The sequence below is a fragment of the Podarcis melisellensis genome (assembly GCF_964234715.1).
Source record: "Podarcis melisellensis genome assembly, chromosome: 2".
Lineage (NCBI taxonomy): Eukaryota > Metazoa > Chordata > Lepidosauria > Squamata > Lacertidae > Podarcis > Podarcis melisellensis.
In genome coordinates this window covers 79556606-79580459 of record NC_138529.1, presented here as the reverse complement: position 1 = coordinate 79580459, position 23854 = coordinate 79556606, and the positions used below count along the sequence as shown (strand labels likewise).

The following is a 23854-nucleotide window of genomic DNA, read 5'->3' as shown; positions in this document are numbered from 1 at the left end:
TTTCTATGGTATCTAAATGAAACTTAAATCTAACACTATATGTAAATTTTCCAAAAACATATCTGAAAGAGTTAAATTGCATGCAGTAACAAGAAATTGGAGCTCCATTTTACAAAGGGAAAAGAAGCACAAAGAAGTTGTTTCCTAACTGGTTGAGGAGACCCTAGATTAAATGCTTTGTAAAACGCCTATGAAGGGTATTTTTTGTGTGTATCACCTTTCCCGTAACTTTTCATGTTTCAATATGCAAATGAAATTGATTTTTTGGCTAAGGCTGGTGGTGCAGCAGCAATAAAACAGCTATCACGTTTGCTAAAGTTAAGCAGTCCAGTATGATTTCAAATTGGGATGAGGAAATGCTTGTCGAGATTCCTGCATTGCAGGGGGTTGGACCAAATGACCCTCAGGATCCCTTCCAACTCTACAATATGATGGTTCAATCTAAGTCATTTAGTTGTGTTTCACCCAAACCGCTGGAGGCTTCAGTAGAAAAGGAGATATGGGGTCTTCGCATTACTTCTTGGACAACAGCAGTCAGAGAAGGAAGTGGTGTAACACGAGGGAAACAATTTATGGAAGCATAGTTTTCAGGAAAGCAACGCAGCACAAAGTATGATCGCCCACGTGTGTGTCTTTTAATCCTTTTCAAGTTACAGCTGAAGCGCGCTTCCTTTTCTGTGGAACTCCTAAAGTCAAATAATTCTTTCCTAGGAAGCGGCTATATTTATATCACCCCTGCCATGCTGATATAGAAGAAAAGCGGGGGAAGGGAGACGGAAGCGTCGAAAGAAACCAGATGCGATCTGGAAAAACCTGCACGGCATGCTGAGATGTTTTGTGCTGCGGGCTAACTGCAACTCAGGGACACAAGGGCGCCATTCATTCGGCGCGCTTTTGTCCCTCCCCCTCGCCGAGAGAGAGAGAGAGACGAGCGGGGAGGCCGGGCTCCTCTTCTTCCCACACAGAGCGAGTCCAAGGGGCACTTGGACCGATTTCCCGAGTGCGCGACCGAGAGAGGAATTTTTCATTTGGACTTGGCAAGTCCCAGTTGCAGCCTGCGAATGGCATGCAATAGAAAGGGGCGTGTTCCTGAAGGGGGGGCTCTCTCTCTCTGTGTATACTGTATATATATTTGTATATATTTGGTACAAGGGTCCAGGCCGGCCAGCCCCCTTTAGGAACACGCCCCTTTCCAATGCCTGCCTGCCTGCTTGCTCTTTGGACTTGCCAAGTGCCCCGTCAAAAAAAGTTGCGCGTCTGCGCAACGGAGAAGGAAAGGGTGCGCGGGGTGGCGAATGAGTGAGGGAAGCTGCAGAGACGGCGGAGGCGGCCGTGCTTTCGGGGACGAGAGAACGAACTTCGGTTGGTGTGAGTGGGTAAAGTAAAGTGGCTGGAGGAGAAAACAACAACCACGAGCCTGGCCCAAGTCGGCGAGACTGCGGTTGGGAGAGAGAAGGGCCGTTAGGAAGGCGGGAAAAAAGGGGGTGCAGGCCGAGTAGACGAGGGCGCGCGCGCCAGCGGGGTTGCTTTGGGTGGCGGGAGTCGCCTCAGAAACGCGCTCTTTGCTCGCCCCTCGCCCCGCCCCGCTTCCAGGCTCTCCTGCCTGCTGCTCTTTACGTGACCAGCCATCCCCAATACAGTATATATATAAAAAGTAAGCATCTGGTTGGGAAATATTATCTCATTCCGGCCCTGTATGATCCCAGTCAACAGCCGACTTGCTGGCTCCCTCGGCAGGTTGCTCGCATGGTCCTGAACAGATCAATGGGGGTTTCTCTAGGAGGCACGACGCAGGACTTCACAAATGTGGGCCAGATCCTTGAGAACTTTCTAGCAAGACAGCAGGTGTTAAGGGGAGGTGGATGACAGGGGGGTTATATTCATTTGGGGGGACTCGACTCTGCGTAGGTATTCTCTCCCCTACCCCCCCCCCCCCCGCCTTTTAAACACGGGGCAGAAGAAAACAAGTTTGCTTGCTCAGGTCCTTTGTTGGCCTCTGAACAAAAGAGCCCTGCAGGACCCGACCTATAATAATATAATAATAATTTATTACTGATACCACACCCATGTGGCTGGGTTTCCCCAGCCATTCTGGGTGGCTCCCATCAGAATACAATGGTACCTCCGGTTAAGTACTTAATTCGTTCCAGAGGTCCGTTCTTAACCTGAAACTGTTCTTAACCTGAAGCACCACTTTAGCTAATGGGGCCTCCTGCTGCTGCCGTGCCGCCAGAGCATGATTTCTGTTCTCATCCTGAAGCAAAGTTCTTAACCTGAAGCACTATTTTTGGGTTAGCCTGAGTCTGTAACCTGAAGCATATGTAACCTGAAGCGTATGTAACCTGAGGTACCACTGTAGTAAGAACATGATAAAACATTAATCATTAAAAACTTCCCTAAACAGGGTTGCCTTCAGATGTCTTCTAAAAGTCAGATATCTGTTTATTTCCTTGACATCTGATGGGAGGGCGTTCCACAGGGCAGGCAGCACTACCGAGAAGGCCCTCTGCCTGGTTCCCTGTAACTCACTTCTCGCAGTGAGGGAACCGTCAGAAGGCCCTCGGAGCTGGACCTCAGCATCCGGGCAGAACGATGGGGGTGGAGACGCTCCTTCAGGTATACTGGGCCGAGGCCTATAGCCCTTCTAATCCAGCAGCTTGTTCTCGCAATTGCCAGCCAGATACCAGTGGGAAACCTGCAAACACCCAAGCACTCCCTTTTCCTTCAGTTTCAAATAACTGCTATTCAGAAGCATTACTCTCCACACGGACTATTTCCATATTTTTCAAGTGTCTTTGTTTCCGAGGGATGCCCCTCATTTAAACCTACAGTGGTATCTCGGGTTACATACGCAATGGCAATTGGCTTTTTAAAATTCTGGACGATGACTTACACCAGAAAATGGCCCAGTGAGAGATGTTATCCTGTTCTCTTAGACCTCTCTTAGACCAGGCATGTCCAACAGGTTGATTGGGATCTACAATGGTACCTCGGATTAAGTACTTAATTCGTTCCGGAGGTCTGTTCTTAACCTGAAACTGTTCTTAAACTGAAGCACCACTTTAGCTAATGGGGCCTCCTGCTGCCGCCATGCCGTCGGAGCACGATTTCTGTTCTCATCCTGAAACAAGGTTCTTATCCTGAAGCACTATTTCTGGGTTAGCGGAGTCTGTAACCTGAAGCGTATGTAACCTGAGATACCACTGTACTGGTCAATTGTGGGGTCGATCCCCCCCCCACACAAGCTGAACAACTTTGGCTTTCCCAAAAAAAAATGCTGAGCAATGGAGTCCGCCTGAGGGGAAGGGAGGAGGGTAATGGCTGGCGTGGAAGGGGTTCCTTTGCTGTCCTGCCCTCCGTCCTGCCCTCCGGCGGCTTAAAGGGGCAGTGCGCTGTTATCAAGCTGCTAGCACTGGAGGTAGCAGCCGCGTTACCAGGGCTTGGTTACATGTGCTTTTACCTCAGGGCTCTTCCCGCCCACCCACTTCTGAGCCTCGGGCCTTGCCGAGGGTGGCAGGTCTGGAGCGATCTGCCGGGCAGGGTGGGTTCAGGACCATGGCTAACCGGATCTGGCCCGCGGACCGGTTTGAGGAACCCTGTTCTGGGCAAGTCTACTTTAGACTCCTGTAATACACACTACATTTTCAGCTGGTTCACAGTGTGGCTGCCAGAGCCTTGATAGGAGTATGGTACCAGCGACACCTGTGTTATATTGATTGCACTGCTTTCTAGTTTGTTTCTGGATTGACCTTTAAAGCCCAGTACAGTTTGGGTCCAACATATTAATTGAACCGTCTGCATTTGCACCATTTTGCTCACACTATGACATCTCCCTCAGAAGCTCTCATATACACGGTGGCTTGGGCTTGGGGGTAGGACCGCAAACAATGAGATAAGAGGAAAATGAAATGCAGGAAGTGCAGGCAGTGATAATTACACCGTTAATAAGAGAATAGTAAATTGAAGAAGTAAATTTTATTAGAAATATGATTTTGGAGAACTGTTACAAGGTGATACAATGAAATTCAGTTGGGGGGATTTGAGGAAGTCAGTTAACAATGAAAGTTAAATTAGGTTTTAGAAGTAAGTGTCCCCCCTTTTTCTTTTTTTCTATATTTAGTATTGTAATGTGTTTTCTTTTGTGTTTTGTATGTTATTTCTGTTATAAATGTGGAAAATTAATTTTAAAAAATTAAAAAAAGATAATTACACCATTAACAGGGGCTATTCACAAAATCGCTGTTGGTGATAACACATACATCCTGGCATTGAAAATAAAGAGTCTTGGATTTGATTTATTATTATTATTATTATTATTATTATTATTATTATTATTTATTGTTTGTACCCCGCCCATCTGGCTGGGTTTCCCCAGCCACCCTGGGCGGCTTCCACAAAGACCAAAAATACACTAAGATGTCACACATTAAAAACTTCCCTGAACAGGGCTGCCTTCAGATGTCTTCTGAATGTCAGGTAGTTGTTTATCTCTTTGACATCTGATGGGAGGGTGTTCCACAGGGCGGGCACCACTACCAAGAAGGCCCTCTGCCTGGTTCCCTGTAGCTTTGCTTCTTGCAATGAGGGAACTTCCAGAAGGCCCTCGGCGCTGGACCTCAGCGTCCGGGCAGAACGATGGGGGTGGAGAAGCTCCTTCAGGTATACTGGGCCGAGGCCGTTTAGGGCTTTAAAGGTCAACACCATCAGAAACGTACTGGGAGCCAGTGTAGGTCTTTCAAGACGGGTGTTATGTGGTCTTGGCGGCTGCCCCCAGTCACCAGTCTAGCTGCCGCATTCTGGATTAGTTGTAGTTTCCGGGTCACCTTCAAAGGTAGTCCCATGTAGAGCGCATTGCAGTAGTCCAAGCGGGAGATAACTAGAGCATGCACCACTCTGGCGAGACAGTCTGGCGAAGCAGGTAGGGTCTCAGCCTGCATACCAGGTGGAGCTGATGAAGTGGGTGATATGCCAAAGATATTCCAAAGCCCTTGTGCCACAATAAATTTGCTAGTCTTCAAGACAGTCTGTTGTTTTTGCTGCAACAGACTAGTATAGTTACATGTCTGGAAAGTTATCAACAGGATAGCCCTGCAACTGACCATGTTTTTGTTTCTACTACAACAGTATTAGGGCTTAAATTTATGATTCAGGCCACATATTTACAAACCTATTTGTTAAGATTTATCTATTTGAGTCATACATTTCAATTATTGAGATTTTTTTCTTCTTTTTCTAGGTTAAAGTATTTGAACCTATATTGTGTATACCAGAAGATCCACGGAGGAAAACATGTCTTATTTACTCAAAGAATTTCTAAAATGTGGTTTTGCCTGCCAAATGCATAGAGTAGGAACATTATTAATTGGAAAACATACGCTGAAAAATTCCAAAGCCTTCAGTGGACAACAACTGAACACTTCACGAGCTTTATCTCAAGTTAGTGCCAAGAATGTGGACTCTTTCAGTTATGTAATTGTTGGAGCTGGATCTGCAGGATGTGTATTAGCCAACCGATTGACAGAAGATCCTCACAGCACTGTTAAACTCCTGGAAGCTGGGCCAAAAGATACCATTTTGGATAGCAAGCAATTGCTGTGGAAGATCCATATGCCCGCTGCACTAACCTACAACCTATGTGATGAGAAATATAACTGGTATTACCACACAACACCACAGAAGCACATGGATAATCGAATTATGTATTGGCCCAGAGGAAGAGTGTGGGGGGGATCATCATCCCTCAATGCTATGGTGTATATTCGGGGCCACGCAGAGGATTACAACAGGTGGAGCAAGGAAGGGGCTGTTGGATGGGATTATGAGTTTTGTTTGCCATATTTTAAGAAAGCACAGACACATGAGCTGGGTGCTGATTTGTATCGAGGTGGGAATGGTCCACTTAATGTGTCCAGGGGGAAAACAAAAAATCCTCTTCACCGTGCATTTTTGGATGCAGCTCAACAAGCTGGGTATCCCTTCACAGAGGATATGAATGGCTTTCAACAAGAAGGCTTTGGTTGGATGGATATGACAATACACAAAGGTTAGCCTTCAAATAATGTTTGTAAACTTGTCTCTTTACCAAATAATAATAATCATTCTATATGGATAATCACAATTGTTTTTGAAACAGTGTGCCGTGAAGCCCTGAGATTCCTTGGAAGTTTGCCAAGGATTTCTCAGTAAAATCACTAATGATGGACAAGTTTATCCAAAAGACAGTTTGATCACTGCTGCTGATCTTTCTATGCTATGTATATTTGCAAGGTGTGCTTATTTTATGTATTCTGTTACTTCTTCACGCAGTGCATATTTAAACCATGGAACCTGCTCCCACAGGAGGCAGTGATGGCCACCAACACTTTCAAAGAGGATTAGACAAATTCATGGAGGAAAGGGCTGTTGATGGCTACTAGCCATGAAGCCAATGCTCTGCCTCCACAGTTTGAGGCAGCAGTGCTTCTGGAATACCAGTTTCTGGAAACTAGAGGGTGGGGAAGTGTGCTCTTGTGTTTGAATCCAACTTGCGAGCCAAATACATGACCACTGTGAGAATAGGATGTTGGACCAGATGGGCAATTTGTCTGATCTGGCAGGGTCTTATATTATTATTTTTTTATTCAACTTAATTAATATTTATAAGAAGTTGTTGCGGGGTTAGTTAGGGAAGCCAGAAATGAGTGTGAAACAGCAACAATAACCACACAAAGGTATCTAATTTACCTCTCTTCTGGTAAACATGTCTTGTTGACTTGGATTAAATGATCTAATATGGAATTACTATGGAAACCAATCTGCAGAAAGCATTCACTTCAGTAGAACTGATATGTCAGTTTACTGAAATTAGTTTTTCTGGCTGAATGAGAATGCCAATTGATGGTCATCTTTTGCACCCACTAAATTTGTAGAATAATTTTTGACAGCACTTTTAACCACTTGATTTGCATTTAATTCTTAAATGTAGATAGTCTCTCTCTCTCTCTCTCTCTCTCTCTCTCTCTCTCTCTCTCTCTCTCTCTCTCTCTTGCAAGGTATTATGCACCCGGACCACAAAACTACTATTCGAACCCTTCCCTTGCCCCCAGCAAAGGTGATCAGCACTGTCAGTTTTTGGAGTCAGGTGGGATTAAGAGTATAGCAATAGGCATAGAGTGTTATATTTGTGATTCTATAGACTGAGGCAGAACTTCAGTTAGGGGCAGAAATGATAAATTCACACAGCGTCCTGCCCAGCAGGGTGTCCCCCCCTCCATTTTATGTATGGGAGATGTGTGTGTAAACTTATTCCAGTGGGCAAGGTAATAGATCGCAAGTTGCTGGATTGGAGCACTTATTTTAAAGGAGAAGAACAAATGCAAAATTTCAAAACAGCAAGAAAGTCATTTCTGTAGCTCTGAAAGGGCATAGATTATTTTGGTTACTTCTGTTATATGTAAACCTATATTTTGTAGGTCAAAGATGGAGCACAGCTAGTGCTTACCTTCGCCCTGCATTGCCACGCCCAAACTTGTCCGCAGAAGACAGTACACTTGTTATAAAAATTTTGTTTGAAGGGACCAAAGCCATTGGCATTGAGTATGTTAAAAATGGAGAAAAGAAAAAGGTAAGATTTAAATTTCCTATCCAGAAAGAAATTTCTGGAAAGGTAACAGATTTTTAGTTGTGATAAAAATAAAATGTTACTGCAGCAGTTATAGTAAGGCTGCTGTGCTGCTTGAAGTAGTTACACTGGGACAAATGAAACTTTGAACATGTACCACTGATGAAGCCCATGAGAGCAAAACAAGGCATTATTCCGGAAATCCTTGTCAACTCTGTGGAACTTTAGTAGGCTCCAATATGGACTTTATGAACATATGTGGAACAGAAACTACCAGATATTTGGTCTTTATAAATGAACTGATCTATTGGGACTTCCATCTATATTATTGCACTTTATTGCCAAAGAATTGATGCTTTTGAATTCTGGTGCTGGAGGAGACTCTTGAGAGTCCCATGGACTGCAAGAAGATCAAACCTATCCATTCTGAAGGAAATCAGCCCTGAGTGCTCACTGGAAGGACAGATCCTGAAGCTGAGGCTCCAATACTTTGGCCACCTCATGAGAAGAGAAGACTCCCTGGAAAAGACCCTGATGTTGGGAAAGATGGAGGGCACAAGGAGAAGGGGACGACAGAGGACGAGATGGTTGGATAGTGTTCTCGAAGCTACTAACATGAGTTTGACCAAACTGCGGGAGGCAGTGGAAGACAGGAGTGCCTGGCGTGCTGTGGTCCATGGGGTCACGAAGAGTCGGACACGACTAAACGACTAAACAACAACAAAATGTGTTGTTTATATGCAAGATAAACATTTGATATTGTGATAAGAATATATAGAAGAGTATTGTTTATGTGAATGCACAGCCGATTACATCTTGTGTGTTTGTCAAACAGTCAGATCCGGCTGACTGTCTAGACTCCAGCTGTCTGGACTAACACAAATAGTATGGAAAATGATATTTATGACCCAGCTGCTCTCTTAAAGGTTGTTTTGAAATACTGATTTTATTGTATCAAAATTATATTTATTAACAATCAGCTTTCTTTTATTTCAGGTTTTTGCTAGTAAAGAAGTTATTTTAAGTGGAGGTGCCATAAATTCCCCACAGTTACTTATGCTGTCTGGAGTTGGAAATGCAGATGACCTAAAAAAATTAGGAATTCCTGTTGTCTGCAACCTTTCAGGTGTGTATCTAATACCGGTTTTGGGTTGAATATAGTTCTGCTTACACTAATCAACTGCTTGCCTTGGAATCTAAGATGAGTTACCGTATTTTTCGACCTATAAGATGCACTTTTCCCCCTTCAAAAATGAAGGGGAAATGTGTGTGCGTTTTATGGGGCGAATGCAGGCTCCTTGGCTTCAGCGATAGCAACGCGAAGCCTCCGAAGCCTGCGCTCCGGAGGCTTTGCGTTGCTTCCGCTGAAGCCAGGAGAGTCTGCTCTTTGAGGCTAGCGGTGGGGGAAAGCAGCTCTTCCCCCATCGCCAGCCCCAGAGGATGGGGGGCAGCGGGAAGGCACGCAACGCCTTCCCGCTACAATCCAACCCGGGTTGGAGGCTGACGGGGGGGGGAAAGCAGCGATTCCCCCATGGCCAGCCCCAGAGGATGGGGGGCAGCGGGAAGGCGCGCGAAGCCTTCGCGCTACTCTCCGACCCGGCTTTGAGGCTGGCCGTGGGGAAAACAGCGCTTCCCCCATCGCCAGCCCCATCGCCAGCCTCCAACCCTCCTGTGGGCTTTTGCGGGAGATGGGGGAATTCCCCCACCTCCCGCAAAAGCAGGCGAAAGCCGCACGCTCTTTAAAGGGGCTCCGTGGCTTCTGCTGGCTTTTCTAGGAGGTGGGGGAATTCCTCTTGGGGGCTTTTCCCCGAGGAGGGAGAAGGGACTGACTGGCCGTTTCAGTCCCTTTTCCCTCCTGGTTGAAAAGCCCGTAGGAGTCGCGCACGGCTCCTCTGGGCTTTTGCGGGAGGTGGGGGAGTTCCACCACCTCCCGCAAAAGCAGGGAGAAGGTCTTGGAGTAGTGCACAGGCTGCGTGCAGCCTGTTTGCTGCTCCCAGAGCTGCGGGGGGGGGGGGAATCATATTTTCCCCCTTGATTCCCCCCCCCTGAAAACTAGGTGCGTCCTATGGGCCGGTGCGTCCAATAGGGCGAAAAATATGGTAACTAAAGGAAGTTAGTCAGCTGCAGGGAGTGATGGAAAACTTTACCCCCATGTTGTTCCTTAAGTTACCTTATCTTATAATCCAAGCTGTACTTATTTCTATAATGTTGGCAGTTTTTTTGTTGTTGTTTCTACTAGGGGTTGGCCAGAATCTTCAAGATCATTTAGAAGTGTACGTACAACAGAAATGCACTCAACCTATAACATTGTATAAAGCACAAAAGCCTCTTCAGATGGTCAAGATTGGGCTTGAATGGTTCTGGAAATGTACAGGTAGGACTTAAAATAGTGTCATGTGATGCTGTTAGATAGGGATAGCAAACTGGCTTTTAAAATAAAAAGGGGCTATCCAAGTGAATGTACATACCTGTGAGCACTCTGATTAGAGAAACCTTTGACCAGTAAACACATTTTATCTATACCAGCCCCCCCACTAACCTCTTCATTCACCAACCCCACCTATACCCTTTACCAAGATTCCTTCACCAGACCCCCCCCCCCACACACCTTGCCAACTCCCCACCCCCGGACCTTGCCAGTCCCTTACAGCATGCCCAACACCTACATCTAGTCCTTGCCAACACCCTCCTCCTCACCCCAATAACCCTCGAGACCTTTCCCATTCCTTCTCATGCTGATGCAGCCAAGCAGGACAAAGGGGTGACCTGGTAGGTGGATCCCTGCAGGAAGGAGGTCAGAAGTGGCAGCCAGCTGGCATTGCGATCTGCCGCCACCACCTTATCCCTGCTGATTCTTTATCCTAAGCAGTGATGGAGACAGTGGATTACTAGGCTGGCTGGCTGCCTCTTCTAACCACCTTCCTCCTGCCTGCTCTTAGATTGTCAGTTAATCTTACTGACTTTAGTGGGGCTTTCTTCTGAGAACACGGCTGTCCAGGATCCACATATTAGCATCAAGATAACTCGTGTTTCTTCCACGTGTTCCCCTCCAACTGCGTCTTCTACCTCCACACACAGGAGTCAAATATCCCTCAGAATCCTTCAGAAAGGATATTGCCAGGAATATGCTTTCTCTCAGCCAGAACTGTTTTTTATATAAAAAACAAAATTCAAAACAAATTTATATAAAAAACAAAATTCTCTTCCCCATTGCACAATTTCTGAATCTGCCCTATGGTATTTCCATTCTTCAGGTGACGGAGCCACTGCTCATCTAGAGTCTGGGGGATTTATCAGAAGTCGACCTGGAGTTTCTCATCCAGATATTCAGTTCCACTTCCTCCCTTCTCAGGTGATTGATCATGGACGTGTTGCTTCTCAACTGGAAGCTTACCAAGTGAGTGGTACAAGAACACTAATTGTGAAGAAACAGAAGTACTACCTGAAAAATTGTGCTGCCATAATTCCATTTTACCTGTAGCATATACAGTGGTACCTCTGGTTAAGAACTTAATTCGTTCTGGGGGTCCGTTCTTAACCTGAAACTGTTCTTAACCTGAGGTACCACTTTAGCTAATGGGGTCTGCCACGCCGCTACTGCGCGATTTCTGTTCTTATCCTGAAGTAAAGTTCTTAACCCAAGGTACTACTTCAGTCTGTAACCTGAAGCGTTTGTAACCTGAGGTACCACTGTAAATAGAAAAGTCAGATTATGTCCTTCAGCATCCTTGGTAATCCCTCTGTCATAGTAAAACAGCAGAGAAAGTTCTAAACCAGACCATTTCTCTTTCATGGTACCCCTCAACATGGCACCCACAGATGCCATTGTATCCATCAGATATTTTCATTGGTGCCCAGTGGAATTCCCTGTCACTTCTGGCTTTTTAATTTTTTAAAAAATCATTTTTGCAGACTCTCTCCTTTTTCTTTTATCTTCGTCTGTGGCTGGGTTGACTACAAAGAAACCCACAGGCCTGCACATGCTCTATTCTCTTTACTTCCCCTTCCCATTAATGCTTCTGGGCTGCATGTGGAATCAGGACATCTTGTTCTATTTTATTTATAGAAGCCGCCTTGAGTCCTGGACTGGGAAAAAGGTGGAATATAAATAAATAATATAGTTATAGTAATAGTAATAATTTTTCATAAAGGAAAGTATTTCCTCCTGTTTTTGTATGGTGGTTTGTTTGGCAGTGGGGTGATTTGAGGAGGATGTTTTGTCTGCATTGTGGGTTAGGGATTAACTCTTCTGGAGCTGAGGTTCTTGTATTCAGATGTACTATGGACAACTTATAGAGAAGTCAGTTTTTAAAATTGTATTAATTTAGAAAGAACATCCTGATAGCTTATTTCATATCTTCTTTGGGGGCTGTTGCAGGTTCATGTTGGACCTATGCGAAGTACAAGTGTAGGATGGCTAAAGCTGAAAAGTACAGACCCAAGAGAGCATCCTGTCCTTGAGCCCAACTATTTGTCAACAGGTAAGTTGCATAGGTTATCTGTATTCTGTACCTTGCCCCTTTTAGTTTGTGGTTCAAAACCATGAGAGCACTGCTTTGTATTTTGTTTTAGTATCATTTCCCATCCATCCCAAACTATGTAGGAAATGGCAAACTGGTCATGTATCATTAATGAGAGCCCAGTATCTCAGATAACTATGTTTCCCCACATGTGTAACTGTTGTTGTTGTGGTCATAGTCACCACCACCACCATTATTAATTAATTGCCTTCCACATATGCCTCATGGCGATGTACAAAGCATTAAAAACACTAAAAATGACAGCAAATTTAAAAACAATACAGAGTACACATTCATGGCATAGACCTTTTTATCCAGCTGTAAAAATTTGTAGAAACAAAAATACCTTCAATTGTTTCTAGAAATTGTTCCTGAAAATTTGCCATTTCCAGGATGGTAGAACCCAATGGAATCAGGTTGCCTGAAGTGAGCCAATGCAAAATAATAACAGTACAGGCCACAATTAAAATGTCTAGAAAGGCATGTTGAGGACCTTCTGTTTACTTCGACTGGATATTCCTAAACTTCTGGTTGTAGTACTGGGGTCTAAAATTTTGTGTGCTGTTCTGGCATGCAAAGCTCTTGCAGCTGCATGATGCACCATTGAAGGAGCAGATACATAAACATGCATACCATGCAGCTTCCATGCCTATATGAATCTGCTCTATCATTAAAGTTTTCAGTTAGAAAACAGAGGGTTGTCTGAATTAAACACTAATGTTGATCACATAGTAAATCTCGATAGGAAAGTACTGAGTGAAACTCTAAATAGAAGTGGCTCACTGGAGGGGACAGAGCTGCTGGCACGTGGTTTGCTGTTTTGTACTGGGAGAGGAGCAAGATGGCCAAAAGGTTGGCACGATGGAAATGGACCTTGGAGCCAGCTTTGGGGGAGATGCCTCTCTCTCTCTCTCTTGATTAGCAAAAAAGGTATTAAATAAGGCAATACCCATTCCCTGCCTGTCCTGTTCTTGACTTCTCACATTTTACTTGCATTTCTAAGATACTGCCTGTATGTAATAGGCAGTACAGTAATAATGCTCAGTGTTGAGCATGCTTAGAATCTTTGTCTTTGTCTTTCTTATTTACAGAAATAGATGTCTGGGAATTTCGTCAGTGTGTGAAGCTAGCAAGAGAGATATTTGCTCAGGAAGCCTTTGAAAAATTCCGTGGACCTGAAATTCAACCAGGAAGCCATGTTCAGTCTGATGGAGAAATAGATGCCTTCATAAGACAAAAGGCTGATAGTGCCTACCATCCTTCATGCACTTGTAAAATGGGACAGAGTTCTGATCCCACTGCTGTGGTTGATCCCCAGACCAAAGTTATAGGGACAGAAAACCTGAGAGTTGTTGATGCCTCAATAATGCCTAGTATCGTAAGTGGAAATTTAAATGCCCCAACCATCATGGTAGCAGAGAAAGCTGCTGATATAATCAAAGGACTACCATCGCTTCAAGAGAAAAATGTTCCTGTATATAAACCCAAAACTTTGGAAACTCAGAGATGAAATAGCTGTGATGTTCTCTGCAGAATGTATTCTAATAATAATTGAAAATCAACTTTCTATTTCAGTCAAACAAAGAGATTTGGTGTGTAATGAAAATTGTTCAGAAAATAGCTGCACGCTCAAGTAAGAACAGGTAAAGATATATAAGAAACTGCTTGATAACAGCATGGCTGATATGCATAGATATTTATTACTTCATGTAGTAGGATCTTATGATGGAATTGACTTAAGATCTTGATTATTTAGGATGTAGTTTGTGGGCTTACGGAAGAATTTCCCTACACTATAACATGGATATTATATCAGATTTTCTCAGGGCTATACAAAATATAGAAGACTGAGCCTACACATTAAAGAGGACTGGTTGATCTAATACTTAAGAGTACACTTCAGAAAAATGAAGCCACAACAGAGTTCCACTGAAAGCTTTGTTTTGGGGTTTATCTTAACTGGAACAATTAGAACCAACTAAATTTGTTGAGTTGTGACTAAAGTTAGGACCCCCCCAAATAATTTTTTGTAGGACCATTTGTCCCCTATAAAAGCAATTAATGAGTTCAACAAGTGCACAGAATAATAGTATAGATAAACAAAAAAAGAGACTATCTCTAGCTGTCAACGGCTTCTGTTACTCTTAATAAATTACAGGTACAGCAAGTTACGTAAAGGTTGCCTATGAAGCATTAGATGCCAACTTGGATGTTGAGGACATGGTTGTTGTACAGCCTAAGTTTAGCTGAACCTTCTTGTGCTTATAGTAGCAGGCCCACATGTTCAGGTTTCTGTGTGCAATTTAGTCATTCGTATTCAGTCATTCGTATAGGAACTAAAATATTCACTGCGCCCAGGAGTACTGTTTCCCTGGGGAGGGAGTTCCAGGGCCATATAAAGCACCTGATCTTCCTCTCTGAGGACAAGGAGGCTGCTCTGACCTTTAAAGAGGAAGAGCCAATGCTGGATTGCCCTTTTTTGTCACTGTGACAGCTTCCACAGCTGTCGCCCAATTTATGGGATGGTTCTGGTATTAGTAGGGCTGAAAAGAGGGGCGTCAGGTGAAGACTGGATTCATAATCAAAAGGAGGCATACCCTTTCCAGTTTCCCAACACATCCCTAAATTAATGTTGCCTCTCTTTTCAGCCTTACCAAGCTTGGACACCTTTTAGGCAACAAGTGACTAATACATTGGTACCTTGGATTACAACCATTTTGGATTACAACCACGTCAAACCCAGAAGTGTGTCTCTCTCTCTTTGAATTACAACCCATTTTGGGGGGGATTACAACCCCCCCTTTTTTTTGAGGCCCCATTGGCGAAAGCGCGCCTTGGGTTACAACCTGTTTTTATTTATAACTGGACCTCCGGCATGGATTATGGTTGTAGACCAAGATATTACTGTACATTTAATAAACTTTAAATAGTAATAATAACAAACAACACCCAGGGAATAAACGAGTTAGCATAGTTTCTTCCCATTTATTATGTCCCACTTTAATTGAAGGGAAATTATTTAAAAAGTAGAAAAGGACAGAAATGCAGGACCCCTTTTTGGTACTTCTGCCTTGCTAGTGAGAATGCAAGTTCCTTCCCTCCTCTCCTTAAAATTGTGACCTAATCTGCTTTGATACAAGTTATACATGGCAGATAATTTAGTGACAGGCAATTGAAAGCAGAAAAGGACACTTGGAGAAAATGATGTTCCTTAACACCTTAACCTAAACTGTACCTGGTTGTACTCATTAGGTTGGAGGGATGGTGTTGCTATCATTTCTTCATGCAGTAAAATCCCCAGCAGTTTTCATAGGGCACACTCTAGCCAAGGCCAAAGGGGACAGAAGACTCTGGGTTTCCAGTAGGGTGAGGATCTTGGGCTACTGCAGTCACAGGATTTGACATGATAATGAAATAGAGCTGGGGTTGTAAATTTTTGGCATAAATCCAAATTGCACCATTTCAAATTTCATCAGAACCTCTGAATAAAGAACCTCATAGAAATAATAATGATAATTCTTTATCACTTGCTTGAATGAATTTATAGGTCAATCTTAAATGTACCTTTTCTGTTATTGACTATAACAAAGGTTACCATGAACATATTTTAATTGTTTATAGCTATGGATGTTTCATTGTGTCACTTGTTTTTAATTATCTGGCTTTCAGTGTAATATATTTTCTAATAGCAGCTTGCTGTTTTTTCACTTTCGTTCTGCTGCTGTGTTCATCTTTATTACTTAGTTGTCAAGGAAGAATTGCTTATCACTGAGGGCTATCACTTACTAGCCAAACTTTGGTCTGGGTGCTTACGTAAATGGTAGTCCCATGTTGACTAATCAAGGAAATCCTCCTTGTGTATTTTCCACATAGGATCAAAAGTAAGAGAAAAATACCAGCACTGCTATGTCATCTAGCAGGAAATCCCTGGCTCTTGTAGTCACACATTGAATTAAAATCACTTGATCCTTACTCATTACACTTTTCTCATATATTTCATAAATGGGTATTGCAACTTTGTCCAAGTTAAATTTCTCAGATCAGTGTTCTCTGTTTTGTACATTGTTGGCACAACCTTGCAAAGTTAGTAGTGGATAATGTCCCAGATAACTTGAGTTTCATTGATTTCATTTAATGAACTCATGATTAACTTACGCTGGGTTGAGCCCTTTGTGTATAATAGAAGATGAATTCCTGATGTTTCTAAACAGGTACAGTTGTTTAGAATAATTATTACATGTTCAGAATCCTTATTTAAAATGCAGCTAATGTAATTACATGCTTTTAAACATTTTCTAGTGTGCTGCTAATCTTCTCTCCCCCCCCCATATTTCTAGGATATATTTTTGCATTTGCCCTCTGTAGAATCTGCTTTGAAAAGCTGTGTAAAATGAACTTCCCTAATTTAACACCTATAATTTGCTGCTTTGTGAGGCAAAAGCAGCACTATGATGTAGTATGATATTAAAATACAAAGTATAGATTTAATGCTGTGTACAGATCTGCGTATGCGTCTGTGAACTGCATTGACATATCAGTACTTCTGATGCTGGTGAACAAATGGTCACCAGAGTCAGTTTTGATTAGGCAAGAGTGGCTTTTCTCACCACCTGACACAGATCACTAGTACTACCATTGCTGAGTGTACTTGCTGTCCATAAGGGGCAAGTGCACATGGACCTACCCTATCATAAACCACTAGTTTTAAGAGCTTAATGTATGTGGCTGTTTTATTTTTGGTTTTTAACCTTTGCAACATAATCTAGCCATAGGCATTGCACACAGAATGCCCCTATTCTACGTACATTCACAGTGGGGAGTAAGGCCCATTTATGTCAGTGGGACATATACGGTTGGCTTACACAGGCATGTAAATAAACTTATTTCTCTACACTTAATGTCTGCCAACTGAACATTTGAACTTAGGCTAAAAAGGTTTTGTGTTTAAGCTGGTGTGTGATAATACAATGTCATTTGTGTTTGATCAACCACACCATTGCAGCCCTCTAGTCAACAGCACATGAATGAACCAGCCCTTCTAAGTAAACAGGCACATGATTAGGCAGAAAGCCAATTTGTACATCTGAATCATGCTTGCTGGACCAGTGAGCCTGAAACCATCTTCTCTGTTTACTTTTTACATTACTGTAGTTTTATAAACTCAGAAATTTTCATTATGAAATGAGTTAACATTGGCCAATACTGCAAGGAACTCGGGAGGAAAGTTTATTATTATCAATAGAATTTATATCCTACTCTTCCTCCTGAAGGAGCCCAGGGCAGCATACACACCTACAATTAAAAACAAAACATTAAAAACACATTATTATTTTTTTAAAAAACAATTCCAATACAGCTGCAGACTGGGAAAGATTTCAGCTTAAAAGATTTGTTTAAGGATCTGAACCCAAGGTATTGTTTGTCAGCATGTGAGCAACATAACAAGTGCAGTAATCAGAACCTTTTAACTGTAGTTAGCCCCCTATTAGATTCCTTGGGACTTTCAAGGCAACATCATCCACTTGAGAAAAGTGGAAACAGGTTAAAAAAACCTGCTGACTCAAAAGCTGGCTGGAGGGACAACTGCAGATGCTCTAAGCAGGTCCTGCTACCTGGTGTTGCTGCAAAGCAGTAAAACTGGAGCATTGTAATTAACTGGGAAGAAGAACGGCATGTTGGCATAAGAATGCTACTGAAGAGAAAATGTGACTGCAGTGAGCACTGTCCCATAAGAAATCAGGTAAATAATTTCTGTGATAAATGTTCTGTCATTAAACTGGGACCAAAATGATTTACTCATCATGATAAAAGTCGTAGATCAATCAGTGTGATGCAAACCGTGAGTTTTTAATAGACTTTACTGAGGCAATTGTAGTGTGCTGTACTGCATTCAGGGCATTCAGTCCAGTATAGCATGATTACCTTTGTGGCTTTTAGAATGCAGAGATCTTCCAAATCATATGATTTATTAGCCCATTATGATGTGATTGATGTAGAGCGCAATTTTAAAATACTGCATATTACTAAAAGATGCTGTGGTAGAAGATAAAATACCTGGTTTAATAGTTGTTTACATAACTGCAGATGATTCTCCATCCATGTTATTGTATAATATATATGAACCTGAAGGTTATTGTAAACAGTATAAGCAACTGTTTATCATGCTGCCAGAACAGTGGTGCTTAATCCCTATATTCCATTTTTTTGTGTGTGTTTCTGTTTATTTCCCCCATGGTTTATTCAGCATGATTTTACTATCATGACAAATGCTGTCCTGATTCAAGGCTGAATTTACAGCAGGTAAGGGATCTCCTTCCCCAGTTAATAGTTCATAAAAATGAGCTCAGCATTTATAATTCCCCAGCTATATCCTAATTGCAACAGAGAAGTAATATGTTAATAAGAGAAAACACTTTGCTTTGCATCATAGTTTATGAAGCTAGAGGCCTAGCAATTTGCTGAAAAAAAGTTTGGGGCAAAAAAATAGTCATCAGGGGGTGGAGGTGGGGGATGAAAAACAGATGTGCCTAAATTCCTGTATCAGCACAACATGAATGTACATGTTCAGCACCAATGAACTCTGGGAATGATTGCAGTTGCCATAGGAACATGAGGTTCTGAGAGTGAAATCAGCTGAAACAGCTGAGGTTAAAAATGACAGTTGGGGACTGTATGTTGTATGTCTTGAGCTGCAAGAGATGAGAGCTTTCTGAATTTCCATAGCATGAAAAAGATGAGTTGTTGGACACAAGACCAGTACAGCAAATTGAGGGCAGTTTGGACTGGGCATCTGTGAAGGGCCCTGGAAGTCTGTAGGCTGTGGAGTGGCAGCAAGATTGGGAACAAAAAGGGCTTGTAGTTTTTCGTTTTTTAGCAGGATTGGCAGTGTGTGTGTGACTTTCCTTCTCTGGCATAATGAGGTCTCTCGTGTGCTAGGCGGCAATAAGTTTATGTATTTTCTCTGGCAAGGCTAGAAAACCGTAGTTGCTGGATTTTTGCTAGGGATCTACTTACATTGTGTAATTTATCATGAATTACTGTTCTATATTATTATCATTTCTACAGTGCAAAGTGCAAAGTTCTTCTCAGTCATCTTGTATTTTATAGCAATTTTCATTATAGAGCAAACATTTGGTCATTCAGTAGAGGATTTTTGAATCTGCTGTTTGTCAAGTTGCATGACTAATTTAAATCGATCCAACAGAAATCAGATACCGTATAGGGCAGCCTTTCACAACCCAGTTGGACTACATCTCCCACATCCTCCTGACTATTGGTCATACTGGCTGGGGCTGATGGATGTTGGGAGTCAGCAACACCTGGAGAAAACCAGATTGGAGAAGGCTGGTATAGAGACATCAAAGGTTGCTGAGTCTAGGTAGTAGCATCTCCATTCCTCCTAATATTTATGGCCAACACAACTTTAGTAACGAGGATCTTTCCAAACAAGTTACCAGCCAAATGAAATGTGCCATTATTTGGATTCTGCTTGTGATGGAGAACAGAAACAAGTTCTGGAGTTAATAGTCTTTTGCCACCCTAAATTGAACCTGTAATCTGATTCTACATAAAGGCCCCATTCGCATAATCTGTCCCCATTTTTCCCTGGCAGATGGATTGAGGCCTACTCATGTAAGGTGCTTATATTTGTAGAAACACACAAATACACACACCGTTTATTTTAGAGCTCTGGTATAAGCCCAAGGCTGGCTTCCATGCTGTGCTGCATGGTAGAATGAACAGATACAGAGAGTCTACAGGTGTGAACTAGTCTGAGAAAGTCATTCTCAATTAGTTTTGTTGAGATGGGAGGCAGAGACCGGATGTAAAGAGCAACCTGATCAACTATATTGGTTTCTGATACTTGTACTTATCTGACCCTGAAAAGTGTCTTGCCGAGGCTGAGAGCTTCTTCCCTTCCATTCCTTTTCCACGTAATTGCAAAACTCAAATGTTTCCTCCTCCATCTAAGCAAATCAACCCAGGAAAGGCTACTGACAACTTGAGAAAGTGAAAGCCTTTTCTTTTTTACTATTTCTGTATGGCTCATAAACTACAGGGAGATTGTTCTGTTGAAGCAAATTGCACAGCTCCCATTTATTATAGGGATGCTTGTACAAGAAGTACTTATTTACCTATGGATTATCTGTCCATGACGTCAGGAGGTAACCACCTTCAGGAAGCTGCTAGTAAAAAGAGCCCCAAGTATAATAAAATTATTACACATTTTTATTCCGAAGAACATTTTGCATTTCTTTTCATACAAAATGATGTAGGTCAAGAAACAATTTACAAACCCTTAAATTCTCTCCTGGCATTTGAAAGAATGATTCAAGAAGAGGTCTGTAAGGTATCCATAGCAAATTGCCACTGTGTACAAAATGGTTATATTAACATAGTTTGTATAGGTCACACTTTTTAAAATGTGATTTGAATTGCTACCTATTTTGTTAATACAGATAAACCCTGATAAGGTTACTTGGCAAAGCAAGTCAATTTATCGTGTTAATAAAATAGATTTTTGATATTCACCTGCCTCCAAAATTGCATTAGCCTCAATATCAGGATTTTACTGCATCATGGACAAATGTCTAAGCCCTCCTTTGATTGCATAAAAATAAATCCTGGAAACGGTCCACATAGAACAACAAAAGTTGAGGCCACCATGCCATCCATTTCCCCAACATATTAGGAATCTTTTGGTTCTGCAAATGACTGCTTCATCACACATTCCACTTCAAGCAGAGTAACTTGTTAACATTTTGCATCCACCAGTTAAATTATTTCTTCATAAGAATTCTCTAAACCAAGTAAAATACTTGGTCAGTTAATCTGTAAATATATATACTTCAAGGTTAAAAGAAAACCTTGTTAGGCGTAGCCTAATTCGATTCATTTCTTTTTATTTACCTGTTATTGCAGGAGTTGTAGTATAAATAAAAATCAGAAGTTTCCAAATAAAAAAGATAACAGTTAATTCCAAATCTCTTAACTTTCCAAATATAAGACTATAAATAGTCATCTTCCATGTTTTAAATAAAGTGAGACTCCTATAGGCCCAAAATATTTTATAAAATCTCTGTAGCATCAAGTTTCTCAAATCTTTACCTCGAAAGCATTTTACAATGAAGAAATAAGAGGTGGCTCTATTTAAATATTTAATCCTAAAGCTCTATACAATCCAAGTAAAAATACTTCTATCTAGAATTCTGTGGAGAATTACAATAATTAGGCTCCATAAATATTGCTGCAGTTCAATTACGGTACAATAATTACAAAATATAGAACATCTCTTTACAAATACAAATGTTTGTAGATTACAATTTATTTACAATAATTTCTGCTATATAATTTTTAACAAACTATCTTATCTAACTCTACTTTAACCTGGTTGCAAGTGCATTGGTAAAAATGCAATTATTCCAGTATATTTTGCCCTTAATGTGACAGTCATAAAACAGACTATCTTTAATGATATTTTGCTATGTAAACTGGTGTTACATACGAGAGAAATGCTTTTTAGCATCAGTCCAATATAACAATCTCATGTAGGTAGTGTTTGACAAACTGTATTAGACAAATACTTTTTTAAAAAAGGAGGCAAATTTGAAAATAATATCTGAGTGGATATGTTGAATGTAGTGGACATTTGATATGCCATATAATCAGAGGTAATGACACTTTTGATTTTCATCACCATATCCTTCTCATGCAGACTTTCTTTTTTGGTGCCAAACCTTTTTCCGCTGAGAAAGTTTTACACTCTGAAGGGCAGCAGCACAAAACTGAAAGGCAGCAATCTTTCAACTTTTTCTTCAACATCTGAAAACAGGCTGGTTAGAATCTCTTTCAGTCTAATAACCAACCTTCACTCACTGATGAGCTCAGGATTCTACAGCAAAGGACTTGTCAACATCCTGCCATTGTGATCCTGTTTCACCACACTGGAGATATTTAAGAAGAAATAAAAGTATGGCTTCCTCGCAATGTGACATCATCACTCGTGCAAAACTTGATTCCTTATTAATTCCAACTAGTGCCTAGCATCTTGGAACTATGAGGCACTTTTGTTTATTTAAAATCAAACTTTTTTTCCTTGCTAAATACTATAAGGTTGTAATGCATATCATTTCATCAGCTAAGTCTTCTTCATATTTACCAGTTTCTGGCTCTTCATCACTATAGCCAGGACCAAAGTCTTGAAGTTCATAATCTTGTCTATTTAAAATGGGGAACATGTCACCATTGGCTCCATTGCTAATGTTCCCATTGAGAAGATTACTCGCAGCACTTTCCATTTCATCAATAGTCATGTCACAAGCATCAGCAATCTCATGTTTCGTAGCAGAAACAAACTTCGGGTCTTTTGCATACCGTCCTAATCCTTCAGATATAAGTACCTGAGAAAGTAATACTATAAACATTAATTTGGCACTTAGGATAAGAAATCAAAAGCAAACAATGACAAAGCTTCAATACTTCAATTCATTTTAGAAAGTGCAAACCTTTTTATGTTGCATTATTTTTATTTCAAGTGCCTTCTGAAAATCTACTCCCTGGATATTGAATTGTCCCACAACTGTGTAAAGAAGGCCTTCCTAATAAGCTGTGTGCGGCTGAGTATGGAAGTGACATTCTGATGAAGCTAGGAGAGGAGTTGGGATGATGCATGACTGAGGGCCACCTGGAATGCACTAGTGTTTTCAGAGAAGTTCTGGAGTCCATAGTTGTAATCAAAATCACTCTATCTTACATGATTCTTGCTGTAAAACGGATAAAGAATGCAGCCAAACTATGTTGTCTAGTTAGTATTGGCGGCTTTCAGCTTCTGTCCTGTTTTGTAGACACAATGGGACAAAAGTTGACATGAAACAGATTGGCACATAGGGAGGATATAGCTTAAATTGGGTGGGGAAAATAGTTTTGTCTCCACAGGCGAGATCCTTTTGGGGATTGTCCTCGTGGGGCAAATATGACAGATGGGCGATCTACCCATTTGTGAATCACCTGATATCACAATGACATCAGGTGTACCTTGCAAAGTGCTGCTAAAATGAACATCTCCCCCCTTCATCTTTGCAGGAAATTCTGATGCAAATCATTTTCTGAATCCGTTTTTACAACAGAGGAAAAAGCCTTTGTTGTAGCAAGGGATTCCATGTAAGCCCCTTCCTGAAACGGGAAGGTGCTTGTATGAAACCCGCCAAGCTGTGCAGGATTTAACACACACGCCCCCCCCCCCATTGTCAGCCGAGCAGGGTGTTAAATCCTGCTGCTTTAGGGCTGCATGTCCCCCTTTTGTAGCTTGAAACAGCCAACATAGGATTTTCAACTGATTATACAAGTGACTTTTGATGGTGGGCAAGGTTTGGGAGAAATGGCTTTGTGGGGGTGGAGGTTCTGCACCTTGGCTTAAACCATTCCTCAGTTGTTTTGCCTTGGGTTCTCATCCATGGGGAACAGGTAACAGCTGAAGTGAACATGCTCCCCCCAAAGCATCAGGGAGTGCCTATCCTAAACAATCTTCTGATTTAACAGAAAAAGACAAAATATCCGGCTCCCTCGGCCAATAAAGTGAGATGAGCGCCATAACCCCAGAGTTGGCTACGACTGGACCTAAAGGTCAGGGGTCCCTTTACCTTTACCATAATAAAGAATATGTCCATGCAGGGTGGAAAGGCAGAATATGGTCTTGCACTTGTTTCTTTGCTGCTTTGGCAATTCCCTAAGTGAC

The 23854-nt window shown here is 41.9% G+C and overlaps 2 protein-coding genes across 33 annotated transcripts in view; one reads left to right on the top strand and one right to left on the bottom strand.

Moving 5' to 3' along the window:
- The first annotated feature begins 674 nt into the window (after positions 1 to 674).
- Positions 675 to 23854, top strand: part of CHDH (choline dehydrogenase) — a 45556-nt gene continuing 22376 nt past the window's right edge. For 2 of the 5 annotated variants that reach the window (XM_081898335.1, XM_081898334.1), the window contains exons 1-8: positions 675 to 1368; positions 5237 to 6043; positions 7452 to 7603; positions 8597 to 8726; positions 9840 to 9974; positions 10855 to 10997; positions 11979 to 12081; positions 13696 to 13763. In XM_081898335.1, the coding sequence (XP_081754461.1) occupies positions 5290 to 6043; positions 7452 to 7603; positions 8597 to 8726; positions 9840 to 9974; positions 10855 to 10997; positions 11979 to 12081; positions 13696 to 13757 (1479 nt within the window). In that variant the 5' untranslated portion in view covers positions 675 to 1368; positions 5237 to 5289 and the 3' untranslated portion in view covers positions 13758 to 13763. Of the gene's footprint in view, positions 1369 to 4335; positions 4477 to 5236; positions 6044 to 7451; positions 7604 to 8596; positions 8727 to 9839; positions 9975 to 10854; positions 10998 to 11978; positions 12082 to 13211; positions 21707 to 23854 lie in introns of those variants that run through there. The other 3 variants (XM_081898333.1, XM_081898331.1, XM_081898332.1) reach the window with 3 other exon arrangements.
- The window catches only part of CACNA1D (calcium voltage-gated channel subunit alpha1 D), a 188681-nt gene continuing 185158 nt past the window's right edge, over positions 20332 to 23854 (bottom strand). For all 28 annotated transcript variants that reach the window (XM_081898264.1, XM_081898279.1, XM_081898265.1 and 25 more), the window contains one exon: positions 20332 to 22520. In XM_081898264.1, coding sequence (XP_081754390.1) covers positions 22227 to 22520 — 294 coding nt within the window. In that variant the 3' untranslated portion in view covers positions 20332 to 22226. The remainder of the gene's footprint in view (positions 22521 to 23854) is intronic.